Genomic DNA, 15,892 nt, shown 5'->3' on the forward strand with positions numbered 1-15,892 from the left:
TGAATATATGTGTTGAAGAGGAATTGGTATTACCATTGAATTATTGTAATATTGAGGCCCACTTATCCGACTCTTAGATCAAAATTCAAAAAGTCAATTATCATACTTCACAGCAAAGTCAATTACTTGACTCAATGTTTGGGGATCAAATAAGTTGAACATCAATTTCTTTATTTCATATTATAATCCATACAGAAATTGGCTAGTAAGTGTAGCATCATTTCACTTGATATCAGTTATAAGTTGTCAAAATTGTGAAGCATATAGTATTATAAATCGATTATTTTGTCGTAAAATAGAGATCTTATTGATTGCAATATGAGTTATATCATGTTTTCTATATATGGATTGAAATTCTACTAAAAAATCCTTTAAATTATTCAATATTAGATCTTGTCATTTAAAAACAGATAAAAAGATAATGCTGAACCTGAAAGAAGTGTACCAATGAATCTAACTTGTGGTCTTCAAGTTGAATAGCTTTGGGGTTGAAGTTCAATCACAAATTATGCTTGAATGATAAATCCTCAAAACTTGGATCTTTTGCCATCAAACTTCTCAAGCAAAGCAACTCTTGATTTTCTAGTACTAGAATGATGTTCCATTATAGGAAAAGAGACATGATTGGATGCAAATATTGAAGCAATTCCAATCATATTTATATCTTCACTTCATATTTTTTTTTTTTTTGCTCTTTATGGTGGTAAACTGAGTTGATGTATCACAAGTATTAATTCCTTTAATTACTCTTGTATTTGTGTCATTCCACTCTTCATTTCAATAAGCTCTGCCATGATAATACTTAGAAAATAAATATCTAATATTAATCAAGATAAGCAAAAGAAGGGACTTGAGAACAAAAAAGATACTAAGAACAATATTAATTTAGAAGAGAATAATCTGCAACTTCTAATATGCTTATATCTTATATAAAAAAAAAAAAAAAAGAATAATCTACTCTTAATGAAGAAAAGACAAATTTCTAATATTATAAGTATATTCTTATCAATTTATCAAAGATATGAATTAGAAGAAGATGCATAAACTTTAAAAACTTGGGTTAAAAGAAAAGTGACAAAATAGCAATAAAATAATATGTATATTAAAAAAAACTAAAATGGCTATTGCCAAAAGACATGAAAAATAAAAAACTTTTAAATCTAGATTAGAAGTAAGAAAAGAGTTGACAAGAGAAAAAAAGGCTTTACTTTTGCTTCTATATATACTATCTAATTAAGAGCTATGTGGCAATATTCTATAGGATCTCTAATATGTGTTGACTTTGTAGATACATATTTTAGCTTATAAGGCAAGTTTTCTACTTGTGGGCCATATAATTAGCTTATTCTTCAAGCTACCAACATATGTAGCACATGGTCAACTTGTTGACCATATTCTTAATCTAAAAAGTCAATTATAGATAGCAATAAAGTCAAAGTAGCATCTATAAAGCTTTTAAGAAGACTCTATAGAAGATATTATGGAATTAATCTATTTTTACCTACTTTTATTTAATCATATAGGTAATTATTAGTTTACATATATATGTCCATGTATAATGCCTTCTTTATGAATAAATTAGTCTTTTCACTCTCAAAACACTTTCAATTTAATTTCTAAGATCTTTCTTAAGTCCAATGAGTGGATCTATAACCTATTGAAGAAAGAGAAGTAAGAAGCTATAACACTTAGAATTAATAAGGTTGTATCCAAGAAAAGTATGGAGCAAGATGACTCTTACTTCCAACACTCTTTACTTATAGTTAGAGTCTTCATTTAGAATCATATTTATCTTTCTTTATTACATCCAACTAAATCCTAAATTCCTCTTAATCTACCAGCCACCTAAAATCTCAATTGCCACTATAGTAACTTCTTTTAATCTTTTGGTATCTTTTGACTACTAGCAACAATTATGGTTTAAGTCTATGTAGTGGTAAGTATATAAGATCTTGTTAATCTTCAATAATATTATATATACATATATATATATATATATATATATATATGTTTATATATTTAATGTAATTTATCAAATTTAAATTTTTTTAAATATATTTTATCAAACTTAAAAATTCTTTTAATAATAAGATTTAGAATGATAAAAAAAATCCACTTACATTCAACAATATAAGTAAGTAAGTAGTAAAAGCCTATAATTAAAGAATATCTTTTTTAAGACTTTATATTTAAAGTTGAAAAAATCTTTTTTGAACTTTGAGTCATTAAAATTGATATTTAGGAATAAATTATCAAAAATACTAAAATAAAAAGATAATTTATAGTATAATTTAAATATATATATATATATATATATATATATATTTCATAAAATTTTATAGATTTTAAGTATTATAATTTGAAAAAAATCACATAGTAAAAATATTATGAATATCAAACAATGATAAGTAAATTTAATTATTATACCTAATATCATAATCATATAGGTCAAAAACATTAGATGAACATAATAGTTCTAAATCAAAATCAAATAAGTTTTTAGTTGATGATATCTTCCTATCAAAATTTTATAATACCAATGTAAGTTTTAGCGAGTAATTTCAAGTATATATATCAAATAATTTGAAAAAAATCCATAACATATCTTATCTTTAATACTATTTCTTTAAATTAAATATTATTTAAGTATTAAATAATTTTATATTTATTGATATTAATAATAATAAGATCTATATTATGTTCAAAATATATCTAATATAATATTACTTCTTATATTGTGATTGCTTAAAATAAAAAGAATAAATTATTAAACTTTTAAATTTAATTTATCTTTAGAATACCATACTTAGTTTATTTTGAAAGTAAATAAAGTATATAGATACTAATATACTTAAAAGATGGAAAGGATAAATTGAATAGATTCTGATAAGAATTACTTGTAAGCCAATAAAAATGAGACATACGTGGTTGATATCTTAAAGGAAATTTTGTGCTTAATTATTACTATAAAATATAGTTTTATATTAATTTTATAATTTTAAATATATATATATATATATATATATATATATATATATATTCAATCTTAATTAGATGATTTTTTTATTCATTTTATTTAGTTAATTTATCAAATATAATAAAATATATATATAAAATATTTTAATATGACATAATATAGTAAACTACATGTTATTTTATTTATAAAATATCCCTTGATTTATCATTATTTTGATAATCAATTATAATTGAGATAGAAAATCAAATCAAATAAAAATAGCTTCATAATATGTATATCTATAATAATAATTATAATAATTATTATTTAATCTATTTGAAATTTTAATTTTTTATTGTTATAAAAAATCTTATATTTATTACATAATTGCATTAAAGGATATTTTAATAATACTAGTTTTATTTTTGAAATATATTTTTAATATGTTGAAAGTACATTTAATATTTTAACATTAGATAAAATTACATAAATTATTTTTTCTAGCCAAATCTTTTATAAATTTTATGTTTTTAAGGATAATTTATTTTTAAAATTTAAATTATTTATTTGATATGTATTTATAATAATCTACATTTAAATTTAGATAATATATTTTTATAAAATTCAAATTTTAATAGTTTAATTAAAAAAAAGTGTAGTTTAAGCATATTTTGGCATATTAATTTGAATATTATTAATATTTTTGATAATTAAAATAATTTGGTAGGTGGACATCCCTCTTTTATTCCACAAACATCCTCTTGCATCAAATATTCTTACATATATATAATAATTTTTTTATTTATACTAAAATAGTTTAAGATGAATTTATAATAAAAGATTTTAAAATAAAACTTCTAATTTTTTTAGGTGAATGAAAGTTGTTTGTGAAATACATTATACTTTTAAAAAATTAAATTAACAAAAAAATAAAAAAGTGATAAGCCTTTGAATAGAAATAATTCACTATAAATTTATCCTAAATGTATTTGGTATAAATAAGAGTTCTAACACATGTATGCACAACTATGTAGGATAAGGTAAAGATAGAAGGAGGGGGGATCCACCTAGAATTTTTTTAATCTAAGTATATTCTATTTATTATTAAATTACCAATTTAAATGTAATAGTGTAATAATAACCAACTTATTGTAAACAATTAAATTTATTTTATTTTAAAGATGGCACCAAAAAATTATTTAGGATTATTTGAATTTAAGGTTAATATAAGTTAAAAGTGGATTAATAATATAATCTTTAATTTAGCATATGATATGATCCTATCAATATATATATTTTAATAAAAAATATAAATATATATTATTCTTAAGAAAATGATAAAGTAATCCAAATTTTTATTAAATCAAACCACATGTTTAAATCATCATTGTACCCTTTCAAGCCCATTTCTAATTATTTCCTTGTTCTGAACCATTGCCCCCATTCTTAGCCTCCTCTCTCCTACCCCAGTCCTTAGCAATGGTTGAAAACAAGGAACGACTAGGAACATGGATGAGGACTATAAGGGTGCAATGATGGTTAAGATAGAGTGGAACACTTTAATAAAAATTTAGGTCGCTTTAACATTTTTTTATTATTACTATATATATATATATATATATATATATAACTTTGCAATGATTTAAATATTAGAGTTTTATGAAATAATTATTTATACACAAAGAAACTATATAATAGATAATAGTTCTTGTAGCAAATTAAAAAAAATTATACAACTAATAATAACTAATTATACTTAGATATCTAGAGATTTTTTTTATTTTAACTTTTATTTTTTTTCTAGTTCAACAAACAAATAAAAAATAGTATTGTAAGATTCCATTACTTTGAAAAAGGTAAAATCTTACAACTTAATTAATTTTTAATAAAAATAGATATGTAGAAAATTTTCATAATAAAATAATAGAATATTATAAAAAGATTGGATTTTTAAATTATTTTTTCTTTAATTAAATAAATTTTACTTGCCATATTGATTATATTTTATATATTCTAAATTTAGAAAATATAGAAAATTAAAATATTTGAATAAATCTTACAAATTGTAATAATTATGAGAGTCTTCGATATAATATGAATGTATAAATTTTATAAATTTTTAGTTAATAGACAATGAAATAGTTATTTGATTTAATTATTTTAAATATTAATATTTTAAATATTTAATTTCATAGCTAAGAAATTTTATTTCTTTACAATAATATTATTACATTTAGTGCAATAATTTTTTTTATTGTATAATAAATATATTTTTATTACATATATGTTGTTATTCCAAAAAATATCTTGTATGCTTAGATCGAATTTAAATTCTATATTTTTAGAGAGAATATTTTAACTTTGTGTCTCTTAGATAATTTATTTTATCATAGTTTTTGTAAGAAATTAAAAAAACTATCTTACATGATATTTTAAATAAGTACTTGAGTTCGTATATATATATATATATATATACATATACATATATACACACATACATATAACTCTTATAGTATTATGTTTTTTATAATTAAAAAATATATTATTTATAAAAAAAATAAAAAATAAAAATATATATTCATAGTAATCTTATACTTTAATACTTTGTCAAAACCAAAGTGCATTTAGTGACATTTAACCAAATCTAAATATTCTCTCTCTCTCTCTCTCTATATATATATATATATATATATATATGTTTTTACATCATTTAATTTTAAAAAATAATATAATATATATTTTAAAAATATTTATTGATTAAATAGCATATTTTTATAATTCTTTTCCTTAATTTTTATATGATGAATATTTAGAGGCACAAAACTATATATATATATATATATATATAGAACATGGAATATACATCTATAGATAAAATATTGATCTTTCATATAATTATGTATTTTAAATACACATGTATTTATTTAGATATATTCATGGATCTTGTAAAACCCAATCATTCTGTTTATAGTATAACCATCATTATAATTAGATAATTGTATCAAACCAAAAAGATATAAAATTCTATCTCTCTTCAACAGAGTTATATTTGTGTTCTTGATTTGGTGAGCAACTAATTTGTAAAATTCACAAGTCAAGATTGTTTTCAAGGATGACCTTTTTTTTTTTTTTACTATTCAATTTAATTTATTTTTTTTGAAAATTTATCACAATTAGAAAATTACAAATTAATAAAACTTGTGTTAAAGATAAGATATAATTACTATGGAGGAATATATTTAAGGAATTCCTTATTCCACATATATTATGAAGGAAGACAACTAATGGGAATGACACAAATAATGAGTGGTAGTGTAAGCATGGGTTTGGACTCATGCAAATAATGTGGCAAAAGCATTGCTAAGGAAGGAAGGGAGGGAGAGGGAGGAATGAATGGATGCATGGATGTATGGAGAGTTGGATGAATAAGGGGAGGAGTGATGAATGGAACGTGAATGCCTCAAAGAAGTGGTAAGCGAGGGGAGGGGGGCAAGGTAAGAGGAAGCCATCCCTCGTGCTTACTTCGGCACTGCTTCTACCACTACCACTATTACTGCTACTGCCTTTCCCTTCCCCTTCTCTTCACTTCCTTGCTTGCTTGGACCTCCCCTCCCCTCCCTTCTCCCGCGCCTCTTACCTCTCCAGATCCTCGCCCTGCTCCCTTGCTTGCTGCCTTCTCTTCGTTGCGCTCGCTCGCTTGCTCTCCTCCTCCTCCTCCTTTCAGCAGCTCCTCTCAGGAGTCGGGATCCCACTCTTGTGTGCTTCTTCCCACACTTCATCGCCCCCCTCTTTTGTTTTTGTTTTTGTTTTGTTTTGTTTTGTTTTTTTTTTTCTTTCTCTCTCTCTCTCCCTCCCTCCCTCTTTAGATCCTCACTCCTCGCTCCTTCCCTCTCTAGATCCACTTCCTCGCATCCTCCCTCGCGCTTCCTTCCTTCCATCTTCTCCCTCTCCGTCTCCTTCTCTCTCTCTCTCTCTCTCTCTCTCTCTCTCTTTGCTCATAGATCCCCCGCCGCTCTTTCTCACTTTCTGCCCCATTGCTCCCTTCAAATGTGGCGCCAATGCACTCCCATGTCGTTCGACGCAACCCGTAGCGGTATTTATCAATGTAGAAATTAGGACCTCTTGCATTGGGATTGTTGTCTTGCAGCACTAGCTCTGCTAATCAGGGTTTAGTATAGGTTAGGAGTGAGAGGGCTTCGGATCTGCAGAAATGAAGGGTGGGATTGAATGTCAGACGTGCGGTTCAAAGGCTAGGCCGATTTCTGTCGCCTATGATCGACAGCGTAGTATTAAACAGCCAAGATGGAGGCCACTCAACGTTCTCCTTGTCATGGGCGACTGCACACTTATTGGTCTTCAGGTACATTCACAGACTTTTTTCACTCCTTGAGTGCCAGAGTAAGGACACCGCTGTGAGATCCTGACCTACGCATCATTAGCAAAGGCCTCCCATTACCTATTCTAAGATTTTAACTTTTCAAAAATTCAAGTTTATGTGAGGACAAGTAGTTAAAAGGTATGGAATGTTTAACGTATGAGATGTGAAGTCATTTCTTCCCTTAGCGGTAGAAAATGGTAGCAATGGGGTGCACTGATCAGAGATCATACTGAAATGCATGTTTTACCTTTGGCTGTTGTATTCAAACACTATTGTCTTCGGAGTAGCTTTAATTCCGTGAAGTTGTAGGCATCATGTGGAGTGATCGCGAAGAGATTTTTAATATACTTAATTCGCTTACCTTGAGATCGATAATGTTTAATAATTAACTTCGCTAGTGCACTCTATTAAGGACAAATTGCATAAATACTTACGCCTTTCTTCTTCTTGATTTTGCTTTTGCCGTTTTTCTTTGCAGCCAATATTGGTGTACATATCAAAAGTGGATGGAAAGTTCCTCTTTAGTCCAGTGAGTGTGAACTTTTTAACTGAATTCATGAAGGTGGTTTTTGCCATCGGCATGATATTATGGCAGGTGAGTGCGTTGTTAGACTTATGATATTCTTCATCTTGATCTTACTGCTTTTCGAGGGACAATCCTGTAGTGAGTCATTGCGAATTTGCATTGATGAGTTACCGTAGGACTTCATCTCTCTCTCTCAACAGGATTTATAACTTCGTGTCCAGAGGGTATTAACAGGTTCGTCGTATTGTTCCTCAGCAAAGCATTGTGATTGATTGACACCGCTAAATCTGCTTGCACCACTAATGCATGCAGTTTTCCCTGAATGTGCAGGCTCGCCGACAACGTCCAGGAGAAAGGTCATTGCTTTCACCAAGTGTTATTCTAACGGTATGTTCTTTCTCCTCGATGTTAACTACAGAATACGCACATATTATTTAAACTGTAGGTTTTCAAACCCATGGATGGAGCTTTCGTACCTCCATACCGTTTTTGAGTTTCATTACCTCACGTTTGTCTTATAGCGTGTGTTTGTTGGCTTTAGTTAGCTACGCTGAGTCTGTTTCATGACGTTTACTGTGATGGATTGCTCTGGTTAACGTTTCCCTGAGAGCAGTTGTTGTTTTTCCTAGGACGTCTTTTTCGGGGGGTCACTCTCTGTCAGAACAGACCGGTGTCTTTGAGTACGGATTCTGAAAAAATCATAATGTGGCTATTTTTGTTCTGATTCGTGGGTTGCACATGCTTCTGGACGCAGGCAGCGAGGAAAAACTATCTTCTAGCTGTCCCCGCATGTTTGTATGCCATCAACAATTATTTGAAGTTCATCATGCAGGTGCATTCCGCATCATTCGTCAATTATACAGTACTTGATAGAAGCTGTCTCCATGTCTTTGAATGAAATTGTGGCAAATGCAGTTCTCCTCCGTTGTTGATCTATGTTGGGGTTATTTGGCAATTTTGCAGCTATACTTCAATCCTGCAACCGTGAAGATGTTAAGCAATTTAAAGGTGAGTACGATCTGTGTGCCTTTTAGAAGCTGATGGGAGTCTTTCATCCAGTTCGTAAACCTCATTCGTTTGATGCACCTATTGTACTTATTTCAGCTGAAAGTGTTATGTGTTTTATATAAGCAAGCATTGTACCGAGTTTTACAATTTCCATCCGTTCTTTGAGGAAGGTATTAATGTGTGCTTAAGCTCTGTCTGAGATTAAGTTTGGTGTTATCAGGTTTTGGTAATTGCCTTATTGCTTAAGGCGATCATGAAGCGGCGTTTTACAGTTATGCAGGTTTGTTCCTTTATGATGTCTTTCAACTCTGAAGTCTATGATGTGTTTTGGATTTGGAACGTGTCCGACTTGTAAGTGCATGGGGATTTGTTATGTGAGTTGAGGCTATGGCTTTTTCTAATTGTCTGAATTGATTTGGGGTGCAGTGGGAAGCTCTTACGTTACTTCTTATAGGTATCAGTGTGAATCAGCTTCACACAACTCAACAAGGAACAACTGCGCTTGCTGTTCCAATCGCATCAGTGGCTTACTTTTATACTCTCGTATTTGTAAGTACATTGTCTTCAAAGTCATATGTTGCACATCGCCCGCTGGCTGTTCCTATCTGCCATTGCCTTATTATTTAAATCCTTGTACTAAATGTGTTTCACTTCTGCCTTCTCTCGCTTTTATGTACTTATCCTATTCATTCGTGAGCTTCTCATTACTATGCACCATCATTGCAATTTTAGCAGACAGATTTCCATTAGCGTCGAAGTAGCTGTATGGTGTGAGGACCATTGTGTAGAGAGAATTTGATTTTTTTAATGCTGGGCAGTGATGCATTTTTACTTCTCGGTTCTTGATTTTTTCATCAAGTTATAGTCAATCGAAATCTTTGAAACATTGGTGACATACAGGTGACAGTCCCGTCATTGGCGTCCGTTTACAATGAGTACGCACTTAAAAGTCAGTTTGATACTAGTGTTCATCTGCAGGTTTGGTTCAAAAGCATTTACACTCTGGAAACTTTATATGATTTTGTGCTTTTCTTAGGGGTGATTTCTAGCACGTACTCCGCTTTTTGGTATTTCTGATTGGTGTTAAACATGCAGAATTTTTTCTTGTATGCGTATGGAGCAACATTTAACTTCGTTGCAATACTGGTTTCTACCATCTACCAAGGTTAGAGGTTTCCTTTCTCATCTTTTCTTCTCTTTAACCTGTTTCTTCTCCTTATCTCGTCCTGTTGGTACTGTCTGTAAATTTTAAGACAGATGGGTCTAATAAGCTGACTCGATATGTTTTTAAGTAATCGCCTCTCAATAGTTTTCGGTGTATGTGCCGTTGGAGCTGGGGCAGGTGGCACAGGCTTCAATCTTTTGGAAGGGCATTCGAAGGCCACAATGTTTCTGATCATTAACAACGCAGCTCAGGGTGTTCTCTCTTCTTTCTTTTATAAATATGCTGGTAAGTTGCTGGCCAGCATTTCTATTCTACACTTGCCGACTTAGAGTCGAGTTATAGTTTAGGATAGTTGTTCCGGACTCGTGGAACAAGCGGACCAAGCACATACATCAATTCTGGTTTCACTGAAATTTGTAACAAGTGTGAGCAAAGGAAGTTCTGAGACTTAAAATTTACTGAAGTTTTCTTGAGATTCTGACGAGATGCACAAGTGCTTCAGGTCGTGCTAACTGAAATCTAAGTGCTTGGCAAATTATACTTCCTTTTATTTAATTTAATTTAATTTAATTTATACATGGCAAATTTACATTAATTATACCTCCATGCTAACACAGTATTAAGTGGAATTCTAAGGTATCTAGGAGGCGCTGTATGTAGAGTATTGATAAAGCGTTTATCCAGATAACCTTAATTTATCTTATAGTTTTGTTCATGTATGCATTGCAACAACCCAGAGGGAAAGTATTTCCCATGCGCTCAATGAACTCAATAACTTAGACATAAAAAAGAGGAATCTTTTGCTGGCACGTTTTTTTGTATATATAGTGATTTTTTGCGTGACACATTTGCTTTTCTTTCACACAGACACAATTTTGAAGAAATACTCTTCAACGGTTGCAACGATTTTTACGGGACTTGCTTCAGCTGCACTGTTTGGGCATGCGCTCACCATAAATTTTGTTCTCGGGGTTACTATCGTTTTCATCTCCATGCATCAGGTTTGGTTGATTATCCCCTAACGTACCGGTGCTATGATAGGAGTAGTCCTAGTGAGTGCAGCGTGATAGTGGGGAGCATCTGCACATATATTTTTGTACTTGTATCAGCATATTTTGACATGCACCTTGTGCTAGGTACTTCGGTTTTTCCTGGGAGTAATTGAGGAATCTAACATGATGAAACGTATTGTTGTAGTTTTTCTCTTCAATTTCAAAGCCTCAAGTAGAAGACACGAGTTATACACATTTGGAGCCAATGGGGCGGACCCTTGAGTAAGTCGCACATTCATTCATAGCTTTTTTTTTTTTCCTCCTTTATCCTGTGAACTGGTTTTCCGGGTCAACAACCGCCTTTCTCATGTATCTCTTAGCCAAGATGTCCTTATTGTCGTTGCGCTTAGGTTCACTTCGTAAGTTTATCCAGAAAACTGAATTAACTTGTTTGATTTTTTCAGCTCTAACTCTGTGCTTTCTCTGAACAGCAAGAAAGACTCATCGATTGGTGATTTAGCTTCGGTTGCGCATCAGGAAGTAAGTACTGTCTAATCTTCAAATTTCTCACTTGGATCTCTTCATTCCTCACTCATTAACAAGCTTACAGTTATGTTTCTGTCCATACGGAAGCACATGGTGTCCTTTATTGTTGGGATTATTCTATACCTTACGTTGAAATGTAGGATACCACCGTGTTATGAAGCTACGTAGAGCCCAGTCCTGGTGACATTCGTAATTCTCTCATTGTTCTCTTTATTAGGTCTGAATTTCGGTACATTCTTTGTTGAGGTATTCGTCTCCAGTTCTGCACCTGTAACAGCGTTCAAGGGAAGATTACTTGGAGATTCTTATTGGCATGATTCTGATTTCGTCGGTAAAAACCTTTGCAGGGAAGTCATACTATTTCAGTTAGAACGGAGAGAGAACCCCTTCTTCCTAAATAAGGGACGCTTGGGTTTCAAATTATTTTTTCATTCGAGCTGCAGCAGATGTAAAACTATGCCAACAAATATTATTTAACTAGCTAGCAACATTCATTGGATATAAATGAATATGCACTCAGTAGCCGCCATGTGCTGACTTGTTAAATGTGCGACAAGAAGCATGTGGTCAAGAGCTGCACTGGAATCAGGATTGAAGTTTACGTGTTTCCATAATTCATCAATGAAACTTTCAAAATAGATCCTGTTAGGACCTTCAAGCGTATCCAGAATCTTGTGTCCTGAACAGTAGCTATGCGGCAACAGATTAGAGAGGTGTGGAGAAACCAGTTCCACATCTTGGCTCGAGTAGGACCAGTGTAGGAATTTATCAATTTTTTTAGCATATGCCGAACCATTCATTTGTTCGATCTCTGAATGCAAAACTTTTTCTTATCAAGATTTTTAGCAAATTCTTACAATTGTTCTGTTATTTGGGTTGCGATCTATTGGGTTAATTTTTAATGAGTAGCGAAACTTGAAAATTGGGAACTAGTGTGAGTTTCATTCGGGTGTGCTCTGGATCCAACTAAAAGATCCCCATCCCTTGAAATAGTCTTTTATCCTCATTTTTTGTTCACTCGAGGTTATCATATATTTTAGGCATGTAAATTGTATTCAAACTGCTGTGAGAATTAAATGGATGTGGTTGCTGATTTCATGACCTTTAAAGCAGCAACTACATTTCATGTATACATGAGCTTATCCCGAGTTTTTTCAACTTTTTACTTAATTTGTGTTTTGATTTTTGAGTACTAAAATTTATATGCATCTTGATTGTTTGAACATGTATATACATGTACAAATATATAATTTGTTTTCTAGCAATAATGTCAATTTCCAGATGTTTTTGAATATACTAACTAAAAGTTTGAATACTCTAATTGGGTTGTTTTGATTTTTCAAATTTTAGTGATAAAAACTAATTTATGCACAGATTAAAAAAATTAAAAAACATCTTTATATGTAGATTTGGTTTTAAATCTATATTGCATCAATTGTTTTTGGTGTTATATCAAATAAACATCATAGTTTATCATGTGTTGGCACAATGTTTTAATTTACAACTGATTTGAAATAAATAAAGAGAATAAAATTTATTTACATCCCCCCTCCTCCCTCCCCCTCCTTGTGCCACACCCCCCACATACACACAATAATACCATTGTCATATCATTATTTTATATTTCACAACCTTGGCCCTCCAAGAATTTTAGATAGTTGCATTTATCATGCCCAATTTCTCTACACTTACCACAAGGCTTTCTTTTCTCATTTTCCATCAACTTAAATAAGGAAGGTTCCTATTGGTTCCTATTGGGTGTAGTCAACCAATTGAAAAAATTTCTTTGATTGATTATTTTTATCAAAATGACAAATATTGAGTAGCAATTGTTAATATATATATATATATATATATATATAGATCTAAATTGTATAATCTAAGTTTAAATTCCATCACAAATATAAGCCCTTATTTTAGTTTCTTTTGTTGCTATTGTCTAAAATGACTTGGTTGTTGTTCCAATAAGTTCTCAAGTGTTAAATTTGTATATGGTTGTAATTTGATGCTTGATTTTAATCTACATAGTTAGATCTTGTTTTTTATTACTAAAAAAATGATGCTCATGAGTTCAAATAGTTAAAATTATAATATATTCACAATGGAAAGTAAATTATGTCATTTCATTAGTTCTAATAAAGATAGATACCTTCATAATTTCAATCTATAATCAAATATTTGGAAAGTGCCAAAAGATCATCCATTTAGAATGTATATCAACATGACGTTTTTATAATGTTTAATATTTTAACCATTATAGAAATATTGACTTAAATTGAATTAAAAGGAAGCAATTAAGACATCAAGATGCAACTCTTGACCTTTGCTATTGCTTTACAATCATACAATAGAATATTAAATATTAATGATTTCATACCAAAAATTGCAAGTAACAAGTGTACAAGATATAAAATTTCTCAACCAATTATCAACCACATCCATTCATTCTCTCATTCATCCATATTTTCATATTCCTTGGTTTTTATGTTTTTTCATTCCCATATTTGTTTCTATGTTCTTATGTTTTCATGTTTGTTTTTATTTTCTCTTTCTTGATTTTTCTTCTTTATAGCCAATCAAAAGACTTTTTGTCTTTTTGTATTATATCCAAGATATCTTATATTATGTGTGTATATATATATATATATATATATATATATATATACACTTAATTCTTTATTTTATAAATTTAAACTTCAAATTAAAACAAATCATGTTTGTTTGTATTCATCCATTGATGTATCTATCTAAATTGTATTGCTCTTGTTGAGGTAAAAGATAAAGATGAATAGATAATAGTTAAAGTAGAATAAATTACCTCGTAAAGGATATTACCTTAGGTATGTTGTTAATGGTCAAAGGCTCGACTCTTAGCATATAGAAAAAACATCCTATGGACTAAGGATGCGGTCAAGGACAAAGAGTCAAAGTCAAGAGGATAAAGTGTGTCCTAGGGAATATCCAAAGAACTAAGTAAGAGTAATTAGTATATAGCATAGGATACCCTCATGGTATGTAAGATGCCATAGGATCCTAGGATCCTTGGATACCCTCGTGGTATGAGCCAAAGGATCCAAGGAGCATATGTGTAAAAGTCAAATGGTGGAAGAAGTCCTTTTAGGGCAGCAACCACCACCTATAACTAACGAGAGTTGGAAGAGAGAACCATCTCATTCCACACTTCTCTTATGTGCAACCTTGCTGATTTCTACTTACTTGTGTTATGCTTATAGTATTCTTTTCTCAATAGGTTATGGACCCAAACACTCTTTGTTGTGCTATTCAAGTAAGTTGAAGTCATTTTCTCTTTATTGCTTTTGTGTGGATTAGATCTTATGGTATTTGTTGATGTTAGGTTTGTTGGTATAAGGAGGCTATTGGTATTAAGCTTGTACATCTCTAACATTGCTTTGTAGGTTCTAATCTCCTTGCTTTGTGAGGTTAAGACTTTGTAGAAAGACCTTGATAGTGTCTTTTGAATTGGTGAAGTTTCTTCATTATTCTTGAGTGTTTTGATGAGAAAGTGATTAAGACGAGTGATTGTGAGTTCCATGAGGGTGCAATTACTTGTAGAAAGCTTCACAAGTTGAGTTGAAAGTGTTTTCAATGAGATACCACTCTTTTGTTCATAACAGGGCATTCTGAGATTTTGCTAGTGCAAACTTCGTTTGATAATTTTAAGCTTTTAGAGACTCTTTTTCTCAATATTTTTTGATACACTCCTCCTTAGACATGGCTTCTAGTGAGGGTGAAGGTTTGAGAGTGATTGAGAAATTTAGAGGCAACAATTTCTACCATTGGAAGGTCAAAATGGAGCTTTTGTTGGCATCTTTGGACCTTTGGGATATTGTAGATGAGAGTGAAGACCCTCCAAGCATAGATGCAAGCCCTAAGGACCACAAGGACTTCAAAAGACGTGAAAAGAAGGCTTTTGGCATGATTGCCACCAATTTGGATGAAGCCAACTTTTCTCACATTATCCATTGCAAAGGACCAACGGAAGCATGGAAGATACTTTGTAACATATATGAGAGCAAGAACTTGTCCAACATCCTCTTCACAAGAAGGAAATTCTTCACTTGTAAGATGGAAGAAGGTGAAGACCTCATGGCACATGTTAATAAGGTAAAGGCTCTTGCAAATCAACTAGCAATTGTTGACAAGCTTTTAGAGGATGGTGATATTGTCATGACTCTCCTCATGAGTCTTCCCGAGTCATACAATTACCTCATTGTGGCATTGGAGTCTTTGAGGTTGAAGGAGCTTACAATGGACTCTGTGACATCAAGACTTGCAAACGAAGTAACTAAAAGGAAAGAAA

General features: G+C 30.9%; 1 protein-coding gene across 2 annotated transcripts; it reads left to right on the forward strand.

Annotated features, from left to right (window-relative positions):
• The first annotated feature begins 6,503 nt into the window (after positions 1 to 6,503).
• Positions 6,504 to 12,408, forward strand: LOC112291005 (CMP-sialic acid transporter 5). Of its 2 annotated transcripts, XM_024537920.3 has the most exons (14): positions 6,504 to 7,316; positions 7,813 to 7,929; positions 8,191 to 8,247; positions 8,615 to 8,692; positions 8,824 to 8,868; positions 9,089 to 9,148; positions 9,295 to 9,417; positions 9,769 to 9,846; positions 9,964 to 10,033; positions 10,211 to 10,318; positions 10,901 to 11,034; positions 11,231 to 11,307; positions 11,517 to 11,565; positions 11,919 to 12,408. In XM_024537920.3, exons 1-14 carry the CDS (start codon positions 7,167 to 7,169, stop codon positions 11,970 to 11,972), a joined length of 1,200 nt encoding a protein of 399 aa, XP_024393688.1. In that variant the 5' UTR covers positions 6,504 to 7,166; the 3' UTR covers positions 11,973 to 12,408. The 2 variants fall into 2 exon arrangements, with proteins under 2 accessions (XP_024393688.1, XP_024393689.1); XM_024537921.2 differs by lacking the exon at positions 7,813 to 7,929 and having other exon boundaries at positions 7,019 to 7,316.
• Positions 12,409 to 15,892: the final 3,484 nt, after the last annotated feature.

Source organism: Physcomitrium patens, chromosome 14, assembly GCF_059467195.1.
Source record: "Physcomitrium patens ecotype Gransden chromosome 14, ASM5946719v1, whole genome shotgun sequence".
NCBI lineage: Eukaryota > Viridiplantae > Streptophyta > Bryopsida > Funariales > Funariaceae > Physcomitrium > Physcomitrium patens.